Raw genomic sequence first — 22,624 nt, 5'->3', positions numbered from 1 at the left:
AGCGTTGACGTTGTCCCTTCAGTCGGGCTAAAGTGATCGGTGTGTGAACAACAAACCAACACAAAGGGACGTTTTAGCCACATCGTGTTGGACGAAGCTCGGACCATGAACTTGCTCCTCTTAAAACACCAAAATAACCGGCAGACGGCCAAGGCCAAAGAATCCCAAATGACAACTCGGCATCTCAGCAGGCGGCGTCCGCTTTGCGGTGCGGCGAATCCCCACGGCGATGCCGCCCCCCCCCCCCCCCCCCCCCCACGTGAGCTGGAAACGACATCCACCATCATCGGGACGTCGTTACCAGCGAAACGTCACGATACTCAAAGAGTAAATGTTGCGGATTTACTCTGCAACACACCGGTGGGCTGAAGCAGTAACGGATTGGCCACGTGTTGTTGCCGTGACAAACCTTCCTGCTTGGCTGTGTCGGATATAGCCCACACATTAAAACACATTATTATGAATAGTATACGTCTCAATTACGATTTGAACTCTGCCCCGCAAGTTTGTTTTTTACTCGCTGCACAACAGCATCTTTGAACAAACGGCACAAGCCAGACGCGAGGGCAGGTCATGGGGTCAATGAAACCCCGCAATTCGATTTCTCACGCACCTGGACATTTACGCCGGGGTAGTTGGGGGGGGGGGGTACCAGATGTGTCTAAAGAAACAGGCGCACTTCCAAAACCCGCGGGGAAAACAACTTCGCTTAATCGACCACGTCTGGGCTCCATTACAGACGCAATCGGCGCTCATCAAGCTGAACGGATTCACGCTATTTGAGAAACTGGAGCGGCGGAATTGAATTAGCGCCGGCAAGACAAGAGTGGAACATTGTGAAATCAAGTTGCGCTTCTGTGGGGGTGGTCGGGGAGGTTTTTGTAACGTGGCCAAACAGGGAAGACGTTGTGGGACCTTTTTGCCAGTATCAACGTATGAAAAGATAGGAATAGGTTTTACCCTTTCTTGGAAATAAAACAGGTGGTAAGCTATTCACACACCAAATAGAAATCTTTGGCAATGAATGAAGTCAGCAGTAACCACGCGTACTTGTGGTGAGCATGCAAACAAACATGCTCCGACGCCTTTTGGCGTTCTCTGGTGTGACGCTGAACAGACCCAGCATCGACACAAGAAGTGTCCCCGGAAGATGACCTCGTCAAGACGCATGCAGGTTACAGTGGATCGTCGATGGCAAGAGACTAACTTGAAGATCAGGTTGGGAAATTCAATCTAAACCTGCACCTCTACCAGTAGAGGTGGAGCGAGAGGAGCTTCTGCCGCCTTTTGGCGTTCTCTGGTCTGACATTGGTGAGACGAGGCCCTAAAGAAGACTATCTTTGGTAGAGACCAATCAGTTTCAAAGACAATGCCATCTATTATCAGAACATGTTGTTTGCATGTTCACCGCATGTACCGTGTGTGCTTAATGCAGTACATGATTCCTTGTAAAATGTTTCTATTTGGTGATCTATTGCCAGAAAGGGTAAAACATTCAATTTTTTCAAACAGGGATGACGTTATTTTTTTAAAACGCTGCGCACATTTGGTTTAAAGCCCACCTGTTCGATCATCATCGGTCTCCAGTGATTTACGGACGCGGCATGAAGAGCTCCCACGTGTTTCGCTGTTGCGCCCCGTGTTGTTCGGCGTGCTGGGAGCGTCTTCTCGAAACAGGCACAAATTCAACTTGATCTCCCGTGGGAACCCGTCCGTTAGTCCGTCACTCAGCGGTGCTTCCCATCGTGTCAACAAAAACAAAAACGGCCCCACAAGATATCGGATAACTACTTTTGAAGTCCCTTCGATAATCCGGTCTCACCCATTACTGTGACTTTGTAGCAAAACACACAGCGCATTGGTGCATCAGACGGGACGTTAATCCGACAGCACAGCGATGGACCAGCACAGCGATGGACGCGGGGCGCTTGGTATTCCACTCAAAGCAAGGAAACTATGTTTGGGCGTTAGGTGAGGAGGCCTCCGATCCGAAGCTTAAGTCGAAGGTCCAGATGAGAGAGAGCGCGATGTTTACAGGGTGGCAGACCTGGCCTGAGGGGGAGCTCGTCCGGGAGATCAGCTGTCGGGAACATTGAAACATCGCGCACGGGGCAAGACACGCAAAGAAACACGTGTTCTGCTTCGCACACAGGTTTTTGTAGCCACTATAATGACCCACATTTGTTTTTAGGTTTGGCACATGGCTAGTTGTCTGCCAACGTTCCTGTCGTTATCCCTTCACCACCGACGAGATTGTCACGTTTACAAATACATCATTTAGTTTATCACGTAAGGTTTTCGCGACTAATGTTATCCATAAGAGGTTTTTTGGGTAAGATCGTGTAAATGTTGTGGGTTTACTCTCCAACACTCCGGTGTGCTGAACTAATTGACACATTTTGCGTACGTGACCATCTTTACTTATTGGCTGTGTTGGGTGGTGGCGGGTTTAACGACACATTTATATTCACGCGATCCAACCCAAAAAAACCCTCTATAATGGAAAGATAGTATTTATACGTGGCAAACTCTCCTCCTAACTAGGTTGCTTTAAGACTCTTCACGACCGAATTCAACGTCAAACACATTTGTTCGTCAAGTGTGCAACCTACGCCATGGCTGGCCCTGCAGGGCATTGTGGGGGCCATGCGGATAATTGTGCCCAAGTTGCAGTCCATTCGAACCGGCAAGTTAATCCGATTGTCACCCAGTGCATCGTGGCGAGCTTGGAGAAACAACACAAACGGCATCGCTTCCTATGCTGTCATCCAACAGAACAAGGCTCGTGTATTTTTTGCCAGCTCGGTATTTGGCATTGGCTCCAGCGAGCCGGCTCAAAGCCAACGCTCAACTTGAGCCGGCTCCGAGCGCGATCCCAGCCATGCTCAGGATTCCCATGACGCCGAGGCGAGCCACGGCTCAGCCACTCTCCCGTGCATCTTTGAAAGCCACCGAGTGGCGCGAGCTTGAGCCGAGCGCAAGTGTTTGAGGCCCGACGCGTGGGACACTCACAACAGGATATGACATCGTCTAAATCTGTCTATCGACACAGCCAGACATGCATGGCATCGTGGTCTTGGCGACTGATCATAAGTTGTGGCTCAATAAAAAAAAACACTCTCTGCATGTTGATGGTATTGAAAGGGTGATGAAATCGGTTGATGGTGAAAGAATTGAGTGGTGGCCAGGCAGGAGAGTCAGCAGTGGGGTGGTCGGGAGGTGCGTCGCCTCGAAACCCAGGGGCAGCTGGGAGGTGGCCATCATTTGTTTTAATTAAATTGAAGAAAACGCTTGTTCATCATAAATACCAAAATTACGACTGAATATAGCAAAATTCTGCATTTATAAAAGTGAAATTACTTTACACTTACATTGAAATATTTTTGTATAAATTCCACCGCGGATTGTTTTGTATTTACACCTTAACCAAAGTAGTAATTTTTTGTAATCATATCCTGTGTGCCCAGCGGTGGCAGTGGTAGCGCGCGATTGTAGTCCAGCGCCCTGTAGGCAGGGTTGGTTGGATCACACGAGCGTTGCGAGAATTTCTTCCTGTGGGCGTCGAGAAGCCGGTCCAGCAAACAGGTTGACGCCACGTGGTTTTGTCTGTACGGGACCGAGTGGTTTCCCCTCACACCCCTGGATTTTCTTCGGGTGCTCCAGTTTCCTCACACACGACAACATTGGCTGAGAACACCTTCATACTGGGCTGGCCCAGGAGACGCCAGTGGTGCAATGTCGCTCGGCTGAACTGGGAATTCCCCAGGAATAGCTGGAGCCTGTCGCCAGGGAAAGGGAGGCCTGCACCGCCCTACTCAACATTCTGCAGCCGCGACCCTCACCAGGACAAGTGGATTGAGAAACGAACGAACCTGACAGAGGACAGCAGATCTCGGGAAATTGTTGACGCTTGCTCCTTGTGCCTGGAAGTCGTTCTCTCTCTACGAGTGAGCGAATAGTGGGCGTGGGTGTTAGGAGTTGAAATTGTATATATACAGAAACATTCACAAAACTTGAATCGACAGCGAGTGCAAACGGTAAAATATTTCACCATAAGGAAAATAAATGTCTCGTACGCATTCATGCGCCATACAAATAAGTGCCACGATTGTGATCTCATAAACTATTTCCCACATTTACACCACCACCACCACATAAAAATAATGTCTTAACAATTCACAACACAAAAGTAAGTTGCTTCTATCGACTGAATCCCCCTTGTTCAAAAACACCTGAGCTTGTATGCTGCCATGCCGGCATGCAGGAGCTGCCCGCAACTATTACGATATGCGCAGTATTTATTCGATGGTGTGATTCACATTTATTTATCTTATCCCTCCCAACTGAAAGTTTACAACCAGAATTCTGTCCCCACCCAACCTGCAAACCACCTCCAGCATGGCGCAGCACACGTGGCAGCAGAGGTGGGACATTTTTCCCCTTCCAAAACCATTTTCGTGTGGTCAGATTATTTGAATAATTGATCCAATAACCGGCAGAGTAAATCGATCACCTGGGTAACTGAGTAGCGCAGCTCTCATAACTCGAGCAGCACTCTTTGAAAGTAAACAGCAGTTGTGTCCTCTGTCAGAGCAAGGAATGTCCACTAATGACTTGGTCCCTTGTAGAGCCCCCAGCTCCCCACCCCCCACCTGCACAGCCCGAGTCAAGACATTAATCCTCTCCCGACCTCCACTGCGCACAGCCTCGCGCTGCTGCCGTGGGTTAGGATTATGGGTTCTGGGCTAGCGGTAAGGTTAACATAGAAGGTTGCAGGGGGTTATGAATAGAACTTGAGTATTAATAATGCAGATCATTTTAGTCAGGCTGGTGAGTTTGGTTAGGGTTATGGATTTAGATATGGAGTTATGGGATTTGTGTTATGGGGTTAGGGTTATGGGATAAAGGTGTTGAGTCAGGATAGACTCACGTTTTCGGGATTGGGGCTCAAGTTCTGCAGTTGGGCTCGGTGGGGTTGGTTACGGTCAAGGATATTGGTGGCTCACGGCTTCGGTTAGAGAAACCACAAGAGTCCACCGCGGGTTTTCCAGTCGAGTGACAGCGAGCGCAGGTGGATTCATTTGATCGCTGGAATGCGCTTGCAGTGGTTTCGTCAGCGACGCTCTCTCCATCAGATGGGCGTGCACCACCCATGCGGCTTCACCAGGGATAACCGGGCTGGTGGGAGCCCAAAACTGGTGCAGCAGCAGCAGCATCACCATCGTCGTCATCACAGTTTAACACGTAGGCTTTTCGAGACAAATATCCATAGTAAAGGTTTTTTTGGGGGGTTTAATCGTGTAAATATAAATGTGTCATTAAACCTGCCACGATCCGACACAGCAAACTAGTAAGGACACAGCCAATTAGGAAGACCAAAACGGGAGTACTTTTCACAATTCTGCCTAATCGCCTGATGAGCCTGGTTGTAATTGCCAGCAAAACGTTGTACTCGAATTGTAAATGTTGTGGGTTTACTCTCCAACACACAAGCGGAGTGCTGAAGCAGTAACTGATTGGCACGTTTTGTTAATGTGACAAACCTGACTATTTGGCTGTGTAAGGTGGTGGCGGGTTTCACGACACATTTATATTCACGCGATATAACCCAAAAAAACCTTCATGGTCGTCATCACAGTTTGCCTGAACAGTTATAACGTCAATCAATCTTACTTCACACGTCGCGCGGGACTGGAAATAACCAGATGGGAGTTTGTAGTTTCCCCTATAACTTAAGGCATCAAACGCCAATGGTTATGGTTTCAAGATTTGGGTTGTGGGGTTAGAGTTTGTAGATGAGGCTGTTAATAAGGGAACGTGGTTCAGTAAGCAATGCAGATTAGACTTGATGGAACACAGATGGTTAAATTTTAAGATGCTGCAGATAAGGCAATAGCTTAGCGGCTAAGGATTATAAGCAAAATAAGAAAATTGGTGTTAGGTTACAGGATAGATTAGAGCAGTTAAGATTGGATTTAATTTTTCCCATTCCCACTGTCGACATCGGTAACATGTTCTGACAACTTAAACTGCCAACACGTGCCTCCAATCACAACGTCAGTGCCTGTGTGCGCACACACGTCTCATAATTTAGCAATTAAAAATTTTAAACGTGAAAATTGTGCACAATCGTTTCGTAAACTCTCAACGGTCCCGACTGTCAGAATGCGAACCACAAGAACTCCAAAACCACGGCCTAAGAGATCTGTTCCTGGATTTCTAAACTAAACTATTTTTTATTTTACCAGGCAAGGCCCCAGAGCTATGTAGCTCTTCTTCAGAAACGACCTGGCTATTTCAACAAAGTTGCTTATCACGTGACAATTTATAGCAGCCAAATATTCTAAACCTATGTTTATAAATTTGGAGGTAAAAACCGGATGACCAGGAGAAAAATCCACGCGACCACGGGCAGAACATTCAAACTCCAAATATACAGCAGGCGTCAGGGTCGGGATCGAACCCATGACCTCCTGCATACCAAGCGAGGTAGTTAACATCTCGTCACCGTGGCACTCAGTGGCGGGATGTTAACTGCACAGCCAGCTGTGGCCAAACCTAGCCAACTGACTTTTACCGAACATCATCGACTGCTTTGGAAATGTGCAAAATCAGTAGAGGACAAGGCTCTCCAACAACGGCTGGGCCCCGGAGCCTTGTGGGAATACGAGTGCAGGTTTCTGTCGACGGTGCAGGCGCCGCTTATCACAGGGGCTTGTTGGCGATGAACGACTGGAACATTTTGAAGGAGGCCCGCGGAGCCCACTGTGGCACCATGTGTCCCGCTCCCTGCACGCAGCGCCGGACGGGAAGAGGAAACACACCGATATACACATATATAGCAGGCGCCAAGGTGACGAGATGTTAATGACCTCGCGTGGTAAACAGGAGGTCGTGGGATCGATCCAGACCCTGACACCTGTATATTTAGAGTTTGCATGTCGAGCTCCCCGTGGTTGCGTGGATTCTTCTCTGGGTCCCCCGGTTTTTCCCTCCACATGGAAAAACACGCGTTTAGAGGAAGCCGCTTTGTTGATCGATCATTTGTTGCCAGGTCGCTTCTGAAAGAGCTCTATAGCTCAGTGGGCCTGACCTGGTGAAATAAAAAATAGTTTTAGTTTAGTTTAAACCTCTTGTCCACTACAACCGAGTCGTGCCAGTAGCGGAGACATTTGGGCTGATTATGATGATTATGAGTTAGAGGAGTGGATTATGGTGCCCTGATGTAACGATGAGCCCACTCGACTTGCATTCCCAGAAGTCAACAGTGCGACCCCACAGCACAGCAGATTCTTAAACCCCCCTGCCTCTGTCGACTGAACAGTATCAACGGGTGCACCAGCCAACTCTTCCCACCTCTTCCCAAGAAGTCTGACCGGTATGGAAGAGTAGGCCAAACACCCTCGACAGTGGCTCTCGACAGCTTCCCATGAGAGAGCCCCTCTAGCGGAGGCTCTCCTGCTGGCAGTGGCGTGAGAATTTCAGGGCTGCGCCTTTACCGTTTGACATTTGTGGCTAGGACAATGGCACAGGGGATGGCCTCCCCTTGCAAATGATATCATGGGATCATGAACATCCACTTTGGTTGACAGTTCCCCACGGAGGTCGCCAGCAGCAGCAGCACCTGCAGCGGGAGTTGAGCCGTTGGCCCCGCACGAGACGGCTGAGCGGCCTCAACTCCAGTGCACTCACCTTGACGGTGAGGAAGGTGATGCTATCATATTCGTGACAAAATCCCGCGATCTGGTCGTCCACGATCCAAGCCCGCTGAGCCGCCAGTTTCTGCCGAGCAGGAGAGGGGAGGGCAGAGCGAGGCCTCGCGTGAAGACCACGTGCAAGACGCTTGGCGGCGCAAATTGCAATCGGCGCGGCGAGTCACTCTCGGCTGCATCTACGAAACAACTCTTAGCTTCAGAAATACATTTTGTGCGTTTGGTGTCCGCGCCGTTCCTATCGCGCGGGGCGCCCTCTTTCACAGACGGGTATGGTCCGCCAGTAGGGGGGGGCAATGTTGCCACGTGGTTTTACCCAGTGAAGAAATCCGTGAGGATTTTTTTTTCAAATACGGCACACATGCCACAGCGCAGAGAGGCCCTCGTGTGTCCACAAAAGGGGCGTTACGGTGGCGGGATGTTAACTACATCGCCTGGTATACAGGAGGTCATGATGCCTGTGTATTTGGAGTTTGCGTGTCTCTCTCCCCATAGTGGCGTGGATATTTTTATCAACGTGCGTTTAGAGTATTTGGCTGCTATATATTTCCACATGAGCCACTTTGTTGAGCTATCATTTGTGGCCAGGTCGCTTCTGAAAAATATACATAGCTCAGTGGGCCTTACCTGGTGAAATAAAAATAGTTTTATCGTTTAGTTTACATACACGAGTTATAGTGGGACCATGGTGCAGCTTCATAGCTCATCGGATTCCTCCGGTATAAATACATATTCTGATTCTGACGTATCCAATTGCTGGCCACGATAACCACCGCCGTTCCCCAGCCTCCTCCACATACTACTACCGAAACCCCTCCACCCTCGCTCACCTTCCTCTGCAGGCTTTCCACAAACCACTGGTCGCCCAGGAAGTTGCAGGCCATGTCGGTGTCTCCGTTGTAGACGAGCCCCCGCAGGCCGTGGCCCAGCAGCTTCTGGTAGACGTCGAACATGTCGCTGTAGACGCGCACGTAGTTGGCGCCGACCACGTCGCTGCGCACCGAGGGGAGACGATGGGGGGAGGGGGGGGTGTTAGGGCGCACGTGCACGAGGTCATTCACCACCGCGACGTTCACGAGGGCAGCGTTGCCAGGCTTGGGCCCGGTGGGGTGGTAGTTGTATTTTCTCACGGTCGCCAAGCAAAGGGCCCCCAAGGACTAAAATGCCAAGCGGCCAGCAACAAAACAACGCCGTTGAGGCGGTAATAGGTAATCATTGACGCGCTTCTTGAACTGAGCAAAGTAGTTATGAGAACTTTGGAAAATAGACGAAAGGGAGGGGGGGGGGGCTTCCAAAGCTGAGCATTGCGATTGCCATGGTTAATCCCTGCGGTGTCAATCAACCAATCATTATGTTACGTGACAAATATCGCCCTAAATATATGAGGCATCGGAGCACATGACAGCAGAATGGGAATGGTACAGGGGCGCAACGGAGCTACGGGAAGGTAAAAAAACCCAGTGACGACCTCAGCAGCTAACACCGACTGAGCAAAGTAAACTTCAATTGCGCGCAAAGATAAACCACAACTTGAATTGAGTGCCTGGCACGAGCAAACAGCGGCCTTCTCCTGCGCATTACGCCGGGGGTTCTTGAACGTCGACTGCCAAGTGGGTATGGCGGCGTGCAGCATCGTTGCGGTCGTCAGTCGCGGTATTATTCAGGGCGGCCGCTGGATTCAAACCGTGTCACCAAATCCTAACCACGAACCGTGGGCATTACAGCGAAGGCAAGTACGTGACATATACCACGTAAATACTTAACATTACACAACTCGCATTGCTCGTGCGCATAACTTTTGCACGCTTACAAATATAGCTTAGAGCCGGGGTGGGAGAACCTATGACCCCCCACACTCCAAAGTGGCCCCCATCTCACCACTGCCAGTATCTTAGCCGCGTGTCTACTTCGAGCCGCGTGTCTACTTCGAGCCGCGAGCCACCACGAAGGACGTGGTGTTGGGGAGAGGACAGCGACAGGGCAGACACCGCAATCAATACGTTAATACCTAAGTGGGCTTTGCCTGGTAGGATGGGGATGTTTTAGTTTCATTTGTTTGTGTTTGGGCGATTTGTTTACCTTGCTTGTACTTTGCACTCCTGTCGTGTTTGTGTTGTTTGTTGTTGTGACGCTCTTACCCAGTGCCCCTACTGGGTGTCTGTGAAAAAGGGCTTTATAGCTCATGGGATTCCTCCAGGATAAATAAATATTCTGATTGTACAAGAGAAGCCCTCGTCATTATTATTCACGTCAACGTGTGGCCCTGTTAAGCCGTCAGTAACGCACACAGCCAGGCCTGGCGGTGCACACCTGCAAGTCGAACGCTTTGCAGGCGATTTTGAGAGGTGGTTTTTCCCCAACAAGTACAGATTTTGACCGTGGACGCCGGCGCACGTGGCCTATCCTTTTTCAGATGTCACTGAATGTTTAATATCCACAACGAAGCGGATGGCACGTAGTCGTTGAGGTTAATACGCCCGCTGTAGTGGACAGGATGGCCTCTGGGCTCGGACCGCAAACCTCCACAACAGTCGGAAACTGCACTACCGCTTGTCCAAGTCACCGCACCAGGTACTCATTTAAGCATGAACAGACTGTTGGGACACAAGAGGGGGTGGGTGGCCAGCACCACGCCTGGTCACCTTTGTCTCCCCAGTGCTGATAAATCGACCTGACCACAAATGATAGCTCAACAAAGTGGCTTATCATGCGGAAATGTATAGGAGCCAAACATTCTAAACGCATGTTTCTGATGTTCACACACTGCACCAGGTACTCATGTAAGGCCGAATCGGTTCAAATATTCGCCACCGGTATTGGTCATGAGCAGAAATCGAACTCGGATCGCCGGATTCGTAGTGCGGCGTGCAAGCCGCTCCCCACTGGGCCCAAAAAACAAGTAAACCCGTAAAAACAAAGTTTTTCACTCTAAATCCTTTATATGCGTGGCGGCTAGAGTTCTCTCGTCCTCTGGCTTGAGATGGCTGCAATCTATGGGTCAGATGATTGTCTGCCAGTATTCAGCAATTGGTAATTAAATATTTAATTTGTTTTCCCTAAACAGTGTAAAATTTTGGAAAAAAAATTTCACGAAAATTAATTGTCACACACAACGAGTCTGTGTGGAAAATGTCAGCTCGATTGGATCACGGGAAGTGGGTTAAAAAACGAGCGAAAGATTTGCACGGTCCTAAGCAAGCAAGCGAACTTAATATAAAGGATTTAAAAATATATTTGCCTGTGGAGGACGCGGGGATCGATCCCGCGACCTTTGGCATGGGAAGCGAGGGCGCTACCAACTGCGCTACTCCACCACGGCCTGTGGAGGGGTTACGCTCTGGGCTCTTACACTCTGACGTTCAGCCAAAACCATGAATGCGTTCTATTTAAATATATGTAAAATAAAAACATTTTGCCTAAAAAGTGTAACATTTTGGGAATTTTTTTTCACGAACAATAATTGTCTGGCACAACGAGTCTGTGTGGAAAATGTCAGCTCGATTGGATCACGGGAAGTGGGTTAAAAAACGACCGAAAGATTTGCACGGTCCTAAGCAAGCAAGCAAGCACGCGAACTTAATATAAAGGATTTAAAAAACAAAGATCCCCCAGTATAGCCTCAACAGACTGTTGGGGCAAGTGCTGTTAGCAAGCACCTATAGCTGGTACAGTACACGACCGCCTTTGTCTCCCCAGTGGTGATGTTTGCACACCGCACTAGGTACACATTTGAGGCCGAGTCGACCTAGGGGAGGCAACGGGACGGGTTCAGATAATCGTCACTGGTGTTGGCCGTGAGCGGGAATCGAACTCTGGTCGCCGGGTTCATAACCCAGCACGCTAACCGCTACACTACTGCTCCCCATACTGGGCCCAACCCACACACACACACGTGCGCGCGCATGAAAGGGTGCGCGCGCATGAAAGGGGGCGGCACCTGCAGAACTGCCAGGCCTGCACGCCATCTGGGATGTGCAGGGCGGCACGCACGCTCTGCTGATTGATCCAGTTGGTCTCGCCGGTGCCGTTGAGGCAGGGCGGGACGCCCCGGAGACCTCCTCCCGGAGCCACCTGCAATACGGGAGTCGAGTGTCAGCCGTGTCAACTCGGCGCGTTCACTTTCAGAGCTGCTGTGAGCCGCCGCGTGAGTGTAGGACCGCATAGACACAAGGTCCAGGTGTGTTGTACTTGTTGATCTAATGGAGTCAGGGGTGGGTGGGTACCTGATCGGTGGGACGCAGCATAGGTGCGTTCTAGTTTTAGATCTATCGTGAGCAGAGCCGGTGGGTTGGTGTCTTCCTGGCTTGACGCAGCGCAGTAGTGCTGTGATTCTAGGTCTGTACCGTGGGGCTGAGTGGGAGTCTACCCGGCTGGATACACAGCATGGGCGCGATTTGTTTTCGACATGGCATGGGGGCCCTGCGGGTCGGTGAGAAAGTGCGTCGGTGAGCGGGCGGGTGCCTGACCGACTGACGATGCGGCGGCAGCAGGGGCAGCACTGGGCTGTAGGCGCGGAAGAGGTGGCTCATATCGGCGCGGTAGCGAGCGCTGCGAGTGCCGATGCCGCCCGCGCAGTCCATGTACAGGGCGTAGACGTTGAGGCCGATCTCGTACACGACGTGGAACGTCCGCATGACCTGGGGCGGCCAGGGCGACGGGGGAGATTGGCGAGCGAGTCGGAGACGTCCGCGGGCATCGTCACCGCCAGCAATACCGTCTTCATTGTCATCGTCGTCACTATCACCATCGTCGTCGTCACCATCATCATCATAACCATCGTCGTCGTCACCATCATCATCACCATCGTCGTCGTCACGAACATGAGCGAGAATCAAAGCAGAGGAACTGCTCCATTTTGCAAGCATCGCGGTTTACACTGCAAGGGTCATGACATTTATTTACCCACCAAGACTCATGACTCTTTTTTTTTTCATGAGGGTTCCGCACGAGCATGTATGGGTAAATCTACTGAGTTGTTGTACCCGGGGAAGGACTCACGTGTGCGAGACGACAACAACGACAAGGCCACAGACAGGGTCCAGAAACCCATCTGCTGTACTGCCACCTCGTGGCCAACAAGTGTGGGCGTCTCTTTGCCCTGTGACGGCACATCGTTGTGGAGGAGGATTGCCCTCTGAGAGCACAACCGCAAATGATGGCGCCGTGGTCTGGCTCAGCCCAAGTCCGCATTTACGCTAGAAGTCGACAAGGCACATATCGATCTCTGTGTGGCCCACCAACCCTGCCTCAAAAGCACCAGGTACCTTTGGACCTCTTTGCTGATCTCGTCAAGGAGCATGAACCACCCTGCGACTTCCGGCCACCCTCGCAGCGGCGGCAGCGGTTTTTGGCTGGCCATCGAACAAAGACTGTCACCGCATCATCGCGCGCTTTCGGATGCGCTTCTGTGGCCGACTGGAACGCTCTTCCTTCCGATATTAGGAGGCCACTGGAGCTATGCACTTTTAAATCATCTAGATTAACAAACTCTTTTATTTAGATCTGCTTTTTGTGCTTTGTTTGTTGTCCTTCCCCGCACCTCCGATAAGCACGGTTGGCTATGTACGGTGCGAAAGAAGTTCAACGTGTATACATACATTGCGAAAGAATTAACCTGGAAAAAAAATATTTCAATAAAAAAAACATTTTCTGGCGTGTGCCACCGTGGCCAGCATTGACGAGCTCGATCGATGCCCCGTCGACAGTGGGGAAAAGGTGGCCGCTGTCCGAGCGCGTGACGAGCGTGACGAGCGCGGAGGGGGCCGTGGAGGTGCCACTCACCGCCTCCTTGCAGTCGCTGGAGGAGCTGTTGTAGAAGTTACACTTGGCGCCGCTGCAGCAGTAGCGGTTGAGGTCTGCCCACAGCCTGCGGGGGGGGTGGAGGGATGCAGGCATGCGAGGGACAAACGGGAAGATCTCCCGCGTAGCTCGCACGGAATGTGCTGTTCGCGAGCACCTATTAAGGCCAGAATGGAACACGAGGCGGCGGCGTGGACGGTGCCGCCCCCGGCCGCGGCCGCCTCCCCAGAGTTGACAGCACCGGGGAGACAGACGCGGAGTCGACCGAGGGGACGCCAAGAACCGGCTCAGATATCACGATGCCACTCGTGTTAGCCGTGGATGGGGGTCAAAACCAGGCTGCTTGGTGCGTCTTATAATCCAGTACGTGGCCTCTATTTCCACCTTGGTCAATCCCACCATTACTTGTCTGACTAGATTTGAATAGCTCTACTGGCACCGGGCAGAGTCAACAACGTTAACGCAACCACACAGCCACTTCCACCATCACCGTATTTTTCATGTCACACGACGAACCTTTTTTCTCCAGTGTCCGCTCGATATTTCCGAATTTTATATTTCTCACGCTCGTTTACTGTCTCCCCTGGTACAATAAGCACGGTTGGCAACGTACGGTGCGAAAGAAGTTCAGCATACATACATTCCCAGGACACGGTATTTTCTAGATGGTCATTTTTTATAAAAATTACTCAAATGTTTGGAGATCATCTTATTCTCGGACGACATTCTAATCTGGAGAACACGGTAACGCTCGAGGCACAAGACACTGCCAGCTTCAAAAGCAGCCGAGAGCCACGTAAAGATTCCCAGGAAAAATGTAACTAAACTATTTTTATTTTACCAGGTAAGGCCCACTGAGATATAGAGAGCTCCGGTCTTCCTTGCAGTGGCTTGTTGCTAACCATCAAGCAAAGATGGTCACTGCATCGCGCGCAGCGGCTGTCTGGAATGCTCTGCCTTGCGATATGAGAAAGCCTCTGGCACTATGCACTTTTATGTCATCTAGATTGAACACTCAATTTTTTAGAACTGCTTTTTGTGTTTAGTTTATTGTCCTTCCCCTGCACCTCCAATTGGCATGGTTGGCTATGTACGGTGCATAAGATGTTCAACACACACACACACGCGCGCGCGCGTGGTGCCTGAACGGAGTGTGGGCACCACGCGTGCTGCGCACACACACACTCACGATTCTCCCAACAGGCCGTGGTAGTAGGCGAAGTAGACGAGCGATTGGTCGTTGATGGCGTAGCTTGAGAGGCCGTTCCCCACCGCGAACCCCTGCGGGGGGGGGGGGGGGGAACGGGCGGAGCGTTTGCGCGTTGGTCTCGACTCCAATCGTCTGGCACAGTTGACCCAGCCAAGGACGCGTCGCCAGACGCGCACGAAGCAAAGAAGCAGGCGATAGCAGGACGTACATTTTATCATGGAGAGTAAGTAGACCGAGCAAAAGGTTCGCATCACTGCAGTGGGTGGAATGGTAGCGGATAAACGGGACAGGTGGAGGCAGGGGGTGAGAGTACCCATACATGGTAACGGTATGTTGTTTGTTATTTTATAACAACAATCCTTTGTTTATCCAGGAAATACTTACCAAGTCTCAAGACTGTTTCAGAAGAATCTTGCATTGGAATGTTTTCGCCAATTCCACGAGTGGCATATAAGCCAATAAAAACTACCTCGGGGAGACTCAAAGCTCCACGGCGATTGACAAATACACCGCTCTACTGCCACCTCCTGGTCATCTCACGGTCCAAGCCGACAACACATGGCATTCCCAAGCAGAATCGCATCATTTAATAACCAGGCCAAAACTTGCTTAGCCTCCGAGGAGTGAAGACGAGAACGTTAAGTCTCAATGGGCTTCTCGCCTGCCTTATCAATAAAGCACTGTATTAATGAATGAATGAGAAATGCTTTTGTTTGTTTGTTTTCACAAACAAGAGGGGCAGAAAACCTACGGCCTACACGTCTCAACGGGTTCATGGCCCAGAGAAACCAACCACTCTTTAAACGGCCTGCAAAATTATATTTCCCCATCACTGGAAGCATCTTATCAGTACTAATCGGGTGCCAGAGGGCAATATTTTCATCCTGGCCACACTTGTTTCTAATGTTAGCCCACTCAGTCACTTATATCCCTCCCACAGTGACACAAGTGGCTGGGGTATGCACGTGTTAATGAATGGCCCGCCAAAGGTTATCTAAAAGCCTTATTCGGGCCTGAGTAAGGAAAAGGTTCCCCACCCCCACTGCCATTATCGTCGTCAGCCACGGTCAGTCCACTTGCTGCATGAAGACTTCCCCAAATCCGCCAACAATGCTCACGATCCCGCGATGTAAGACTCCACCAGGCACCTGCACACGAGCCGATTTCATCGTCGCTCTGTTTCCGCCGGAGACAGCGGCCGCTGCTCAAGCCCACTCTCTACGTTTCTTAACACTTTGAATGCTAATTAAAGTTTTTTTGGGTTAGATCGCGTAAATATTAAATGTGCCATTAAACCCGCCGTCACACGACGCAGCTAATCAGTAAGGTTAGTCACTTAAAACAAGACGTGCCAATTAGTTACCACTTCAGCACGCCGCTTGTGTGTTGGAGAGTCATATTGGTCGCGGAAGCCTACGTGTTAAAATGTTGTATTATGCCATAAACTGTGTATGTTCTTCAATCAAATTGCTCCTCGATCCATCTATCATTGTAACTATAAGCATGTCTCTCCGTTTTGTCGTGTAGTTATCAGTTTTTCTAATCTTATTCGTGTTTACAACTGTGTTTCTGATCTATGGTGATCTTCTTTCGCACCGTACGTAGCCAACCGTGCTAATTGGAGGTGCGGGCGACATATGGATGTCATAGCCGGTGGTATGAGCTGATTAATCATTTCAGGCACATTGGAACGTTGCTTTTCATTACGAAGTTCAGCTTTCACAAAGCGCTCCAACCTGTTCTTGCGGCCTGGAAGGAAAAACACAAAAAAACACCTGCCGGAGCGGAACGAAAACTGGAGCGTGTCTGCTGTTGTCACCTTGAAGTTGATTTTGGCGGCGCCCGTCGCGACGCGCAGGCTCAGGGTCGGCACGTAGATGCCTCCGTAGCTCTCCCCAAAAATAAAGAAATCGTTGCCCGAGAACTCGGGGAACTTAGCAAAGAAGTCCTGGAGAGCCGCGTAGTTTCGGTCGGCCACCTGAACACAACGGGGAGGGGGGGGGGCAAAACGTACAACGCTGAAACGTAGGTTTTCCTTGCCAATACAATGATCTACATGGGTTTTGAGTTGTATTTATGTATGTTGTGGGTGAGTGGTAGTGTAGCGGTTAGCGCACCGCACTACGCACCTGGCGACCAGTTCAGTTCCCGCTCACGGCCAACACCAGGGCCTCTTCCCCTCGGTGAACTCAGTCTCAAATGAGCACCTGGTGCGGTGTGTAAACATCGCCACTAGGGAGACGAAGGCGGCCGGGCGTGGTGCTGGTCACCCACCCCTCGTGTGCCATGCCAGCCTTCATAGGTGCTCATTAACAGCACTTGTCATAACAGTCTCTAAACTATACAGGGGATCTTTGCCGTTGTATGCATATTGAACTTCTTTTGCACTGTACGTAGCCAACCGTGCTAATCGGTGGTGCTCCATGGTAGTTTTTATGCCAAAATCATCGCCATTAACAAGCCAGAGCGATTCATAATAAAGGTTTTTGGGTTAGATCGCGTTATTTATAAATGTGTAGCAACCCTCCACCACTCGACACGGCCAATCAATAAAAAAGTTCCACGTTGACAAAAGACAAATAGTTCATTCCTTTAGCCCACCGGTGTGTTGAAGAGTGAATCCACAACATTAAGAAAAATTGTGATCTATTATATTTTCTACCTACGTGACTTTACTGAAAGAACCAAAGAGCAAAGTAAACTCACTTACTAACCAACGGAACCAACCTAATATGCCTGTAATCTGACAAGTAAATTGTAAAAACAATACAGCTAAATAAACACACAAAGCAATATCATAACCCGCACGTGAGATCAATTTAAATCAAGTCCTTTGACAAACAAACTTTGTTGAAGATAAATATTTGAAATAATTCAAAGCTGGGAGTGATATTTGAACCACAACTGAACTGGCCCCGAGCACCTCCTCCTGACCAACGCGCAGTGACCAGCGAGGTGAAGTATGGTCAACAACCTCATGACTAACACGACGTGGGGAGGTCTTCGTCAAGCAGTGGGTTGACAATGAGCCAAATGTTATTTGTACTTGAATTGCGAGTCTGAATCGATGACAATCGAATCGTGGTGGCCAGGTGAGTGAATCGCAGCAAGACCCCTTGCGCTGCAGCGCTGCAGCGCCGCTGGTGAAGCGAGGGTGGTTGCCTTGGTCACCTGGTCGTCGTCGATGGTGTAGTTCTTGTCGTCGGAGTAGGAGAATCCCACGCCGGCGGGAGACTCGAGGTACAGGATGTTGGCCGCCTTGTTCCAACTGTCGTTGTTGTAGTACAGCGTCCGCCCGTCGTCGTTCACCTGGGGCCAGGCACACACAGCCCCTTCTGGCACCGCGTCGTCGGACCCAGGAGTGGGGGGGGCCTAGGCGGCTCATGATGGCCACATCAGGGCAATGACCCAGCACCACTGAAACTCTGTATCCGAATTAATTGTCACATTAGCTCTGCAATGGGTTTCCACAGGTTGTACCCTCATGTTGTACCCTCATGTTGTACCCTCATGTTGTACCCTCATGTTGTACCCTCATGTTGTACCCTCATGTTGTACCCTCATGTTGTACCCTCATGTTGTACCCTCATGTTGTACCCTCATGTCGTGCGGCATGATGGCGGACCATTCGCTTCCATGTGCCCGAAGAAGCTCCCAGTGCATGGAGTGAAATCATTCCGGTCAACATGCGGCAAAACCCTAAAAAACGCCTCGCAGCAAGCTATACAGCACAACTGTGAAAAAACCCTCGTGTGATAACCTCACTTTGTAAGCATGCTACGGAACGACTGCACCCCCTACCCCCTACCCCCTCCCCCGCCACAGCAACGAGGACGCACGTGGAAGGGCCCGTTCTCGGACAGGAGGCCGTCCACGGAGCTGCAGCCGGGCCCGCCGTTCAGCCACAGAACCACGGGGTCGCTCGCTGGTTTGTGCGCCGACTCCACGAACCTGGGGCATCGGGGATGGAGACGGCACGGGGCAGACAGCAGATAAGGGGCAGTGGGTGTGACGGGAGTGAGACAAATGTGAAACAAGTTGTGTTTATGTCCGAATCGTCCATTCGTCTACGCACATTTTACCTACTTTGCATTAATCTCACCCATTACAATGTTGCAATGTGCTCTACTCTCACTACGATGATGATGATAAAAGCGTGCAATAACATGTGTAAAAAGTGGGACAGGAACATCGCGTGGGCTAAATGGGGATTATTTCAATTTTTTCAATGAGCTGCGATTTTAATGGTTTTATTTCTTGGAGACAGTCATAGGCAAAGGTGGAGGGGAAGGCCTTGAGTCTGGACTTGGAAAGGGACAGGGTCAAGTACGCGTGGCTGTGGGACGAGAGAGTTCCAGACGAGGGAGGGTGGCATCAGCAGAGAATGCGCGACCTCGCATTGAGCGGGGAAGGCTGCTTGCAGGTTTTGTTCGGAGACGTTGATTACTGGAGTGGAGAGTGAGTGTTGGGGACTAGGGTAAGATGAGAGGGGATTAAGTAGGCAGTGGCAAATCCTTGGAACATCTTGAAGATGGAGAGGGTCCATCTGGAAAAAATAATAATCTGAGCCTGGACTGCAAACAAATGACGATCTGAACCTTCAGTCCAATCAGCATTAACCGAGTACCTGGTGTGGTGTGTAAACGTCATCACCGAGGAGACAAAGTTGGCTGGGGCGGTGGTGGCCACACCACCCCCTTGTGTGCAGTTCAGACCTTAATAAGTGCTCGCTCACACCACTTGACCCGACTGTCTGTTCAGGCTACGGGGGGAACTTCGCCTTGTTCATGCTGTACCACGGGATTGTTGAGGGCATGGCTCCTCTGTATAAACCGCATGGCATGGAAAGCAGAAGTGTCGCCACACGTTGCATCACGTGCCCTGCTTGGCTCACCAGATCTGACGAGATCGGCGCTTTGTGACCTCCGGGGTGAAAGAGGCTTTCGAAATGTAAACTATTATTATTGTTGTTATTACATTATTATTATTATTCCGCGTGATTTGAATGGACGTGTATGTCGTCATACAAGTGTATTCTTTTGATCACAACCTTTTTCTGTACGTGGAGAGACAAAAATGACGGATGCATTGCCTGGTTCTTGATTTTGACAGTGCCGTACTGCAGCACTTCCCGTGAGACGGGCACTTCACTCGTCAGTTTCTGGCAAGTGCGTCTTGTGACTTGTGTGAGGGTTTAGTGTGAATGACGCGTGTCAGGTGAGAGTCAGCTGAGAGTCACGTGGGAGTCAGAGTCAGGTGAGAGGTGTTAGGTATTGGGGAAGTCAAGTGAATCTGGTGAGTGTCTGTGGGTGGCAGTGGGTGTCTGTGAGTGTCTGTGGGTGTCTGTGGGTGTCTGTGGGTGTCTGTGGGTGTCTGTGGGTGTCTGTGGGTGTCTGTGGGTGTCTGTGGGTGTCTGTGAGTGTCTGTGAGTGTCTGTGAGTGTCTGTGGGTGTCTGTGGGTGTCTGTGGGTGTCTGTGGGTGTCTGCGAGTGTCTGTGGGTGTCTGTGGGTGTCTGTGAGTGTCTGGTGAGTGGCAGTGGTTGCGAGTGGAGTGTCCGTGCGAGTGTGCTCAAGGGTGGTGAGCGCATACCTGGAAATCCCTTATCAGTGCCCTATCTTATTACAGACGAATTCAGACCTTATTGATCACACTGCGCCCTTATACATCTCAACGTTCACCTTACAAAGTCCCATCACGAGGGAGAAACACAAATCAGACAAAGACTATTTTCGTTGCCCGCATTGAAACGGCTGCACGCCGTATGGACCTGAACACTCAACTTCCCTGTACAACAACACGGGGCGAGCCGCATGGGTTGACAGGCATACGAGTGGTGAGCGTGAGTGGTGAGCGTGAGTGGTGAGTGGTAGTGGTGAGCGCGAGTGGTGAGTGGTGAGCGTGAGTGGTGAATGGTAGTGGTGAGCGTGAGTGGTGAGCTTCAGTGGTGAGTGGTGAGCTTCAGTGGTGAGTGGTGAGTTGTGAGTGGTGAGCTTCAGTGGCGAGCGGTGAGTGGCGAGCGGTGAGTGGCGAGCGGTGAGTGGCGAGCGTGAGTCGTGCCCCCCCCCCCTCACCAGTAGTGGAGGTGCGCCCCGTGCCCCCCCCCCCTCACCAGTAGTCGAGGTGCGCCCCGTGCCCCCCCCCCCTCACCAGTAGTGGAGGTGCGCCCCGTGCCCCCCCCCCTCACCAGTAGTGGAGGTGCGCCCCGTGGCCCCCCCCCCTCACCAGTAGTGGAGGTGCGCCCCGTGGCCCCCCCTCACCAGTAGTGGAGGTGCGCCCCGTGCCCCCCCCCCTCACCAGTAGTGGAGGTGCGCCCCGTGGCCCCCCCCCCTCACCAGTAGTGCAGGTGCGCCCCGTGCCCCCCCCCCCCTCACCAGTAGTGCAGGTGCGCCCCGTGCCCCCCCCCCCCCTCACCAGTAGTGCAGGTGCGCCCCGTGCCCCCCCCCCCCCTCACCAGTAGTGGAGGTGCGCCCCGTGCCCCCCCCCCCTCACCAGTAGTGCAGGTGCGCCCCGTGCCCCCCCCCCCTCACCAGTAGTGCAGGTGCGCCCCGTGCCCCCCCCCCCTCACCAGTAGTGGAGGTGCGCCCCGTGCCCCCCCCCCTCACCAGTAGTGGAGGTGCGCCCCGTGGCCCCCCCCCTCACCAGTAGTGCAGGTGCGCCCCGTGCCCCCCCCCCCTCACCAGTAGTGCAGGTGCGCCCCGTGCCCCCCCCCCTCACCAGTAGTGGAGGTGCGCCCCGTGCCCCCCCCCCCCTCACCAGTAGTGGAGGTGCGCCCCGTGGCCCCCCCCCCTCACCAGTAGTGGAGGTGCGCCCCGTGCCCCCCCCCCCCTCACCAGTAGTGGAGGTGCGCCCCGTGGCCCCCCCCCCTCACCAGTAGTGCAGGTGCGCCCCGTGCCCCCCCCCCCCTCACCAGTAGTGCAGGTGCGCCCCGTGCCCCCCCCCCCTCACCAGTAGTGCAGGTGCGCCCCGTGGCCCCCGCTCAGGAACCCCGAGTAGTGCGCGAACTCGGGCTGCGGCTCCAGCCCGGGCAGCCCCTTCACCGCGTCCGCTGCCGGGGCGCCTCTCGCGGCCCCCGCTGCCAGCACGACGGACAGAAGCAGCAGCGGCGGCAGCTCCATGGCTCGCTTCGTGGCGATGAGCGCGGTCAATCCTCCTCCACCACCACCACCAACAACAACACCACCAACAACACCAACACCACCAACAACAACAACACCACCACCACTAACCCCCTCACCGCCCGCCTCGTTCCCGCAGTCGATCCGGGACAGCGCCGCCGCCGGCTTCTCGCTACCGTCTTCCGCCTCGGTGACGTCACGTGTACGTGTGACGTCATCTTCGCGGAACGCGGCTGTTTTGTACGACGGGGTGGAGGAGGTTCCGCGTGACGTCATCGTCGCACCCCTCCCCCCACGTGAACGAGTTACTATCGCAGGGGGTCGAAACGATGGGCGTGACGTCATCTCTACCGAACGAGTAACTTGGGATCGTTGCGACGTCATCTTCACCCAGAACTAGTTCAACAATCGGCATGGTGTCGGGGCGAATGGCGTGACGTCATCTTCACCCAGAACGAGTTTAACAATCAGCAGGGGACCGAGGCGATGGACGTGACGTCATCTCTACCGAACGAGTCACGTGGGATCGTTGTGACGTCATCTTCACCCAGAACGCGTTACAATCAACATGGGGCCGAGACGATGGGCGTGACGTCATCCTACCGAACGAGTCACGTGGGGTTATCGCGCCGATTTAAATGTTTCGCGATACGAGATCAAACATCATCGATTATCGTGACTTTGTTTACCTCTCCCACACTTGGCCCTCCGTGTTTCGTGGCTCTCCCGGATCACAACAACAACAACACCAAGGCGTGAGAGCACGGCGCGTATCGGAATCGAGAAT

The 22,624-nt window shown here is 52.0% G+C and overlaps 1 protein-coding gene across 1 annotated transcript; it reads right to left on the bottom strand.

Moving 5' to 3' along the window:
* Positions 1–3,252: 3,252 nt before the first annotated feature.
* LOC133354801 (lysosomal protective protein-like) lies at positions 3,253–22,012 on the bottom strand. Its single transcript, XM_061571931.1, has 11 exons — positions 21,668–22,012; positions 18,561–18,672; positions 17,893–18,030; positions 16,541–16,699; positions 14,701–14,792; positions 13,494–13,578; positions 12,179–12,349; positions 11,650–11,783; positions 8,543–8,705; positions 7,693–7,782; positions 3,253–6,789 (listed from the first exon to the last, which is right to left on the bottom strand). Exons 1-11 carry the CDS (start codon positions 21,835–21,837, stop codon positions 6,706–6,708), a joined length of 1,398 nt encoding a protein of 465 aa, XP_061427915.1. The 5' UTR covers positions 21,838–22,012; the 3' UTR covers positions 3,253–6,705.
* Between the last annotated feature and the right edge of the window lie 612 nt (positions 22,013–22,624).

Source organism: Lethenteron reissneri, chromosome 49 (assembly GCF_015708825.2).
Source record: "Lethenteron reissneri isolate LAM-NWPU_2019-01 chromosome 49, ASM1570882v1, whole genome shotgun sequence".
NCBI classification, from domain to species: Eukaryota; Metazoa; Chordata; class Hyperoartia; order Petromyzontiformes; family Petromyzontidae; genus Lethenteron; species Lethenteron reissneri.
The sequence above is the reverse complement of the archived record's forward strand: the minus strand, read 5'-3'. Positions and strand labels throughout refer to the sequence as shown.

Coding starts and splice junctions, on each gene's coding strand:
- LOC133354801 (XM_061571931.1), bottom strand. CDS start 21,837: ATGGAGCTGCCGCCGCTGCTGCTTCTGTCCGTCGTGCTGGCAGCGGGG. Junction 11,784..12,178: donor TGCCGCCGCATCGTCAGTCG/GTCAGGCACCCG, acceptor CCCGTATTGCAG/GTGGCTCCGGGAGGAGGTCT. Junction 6,790..7,692: donor TCACCTTCCTCACCGTCAAG/GTGAGTGCACTG, acceptor CGCTGCGTGCAG/GGAGCGGGACACATGGTGCC.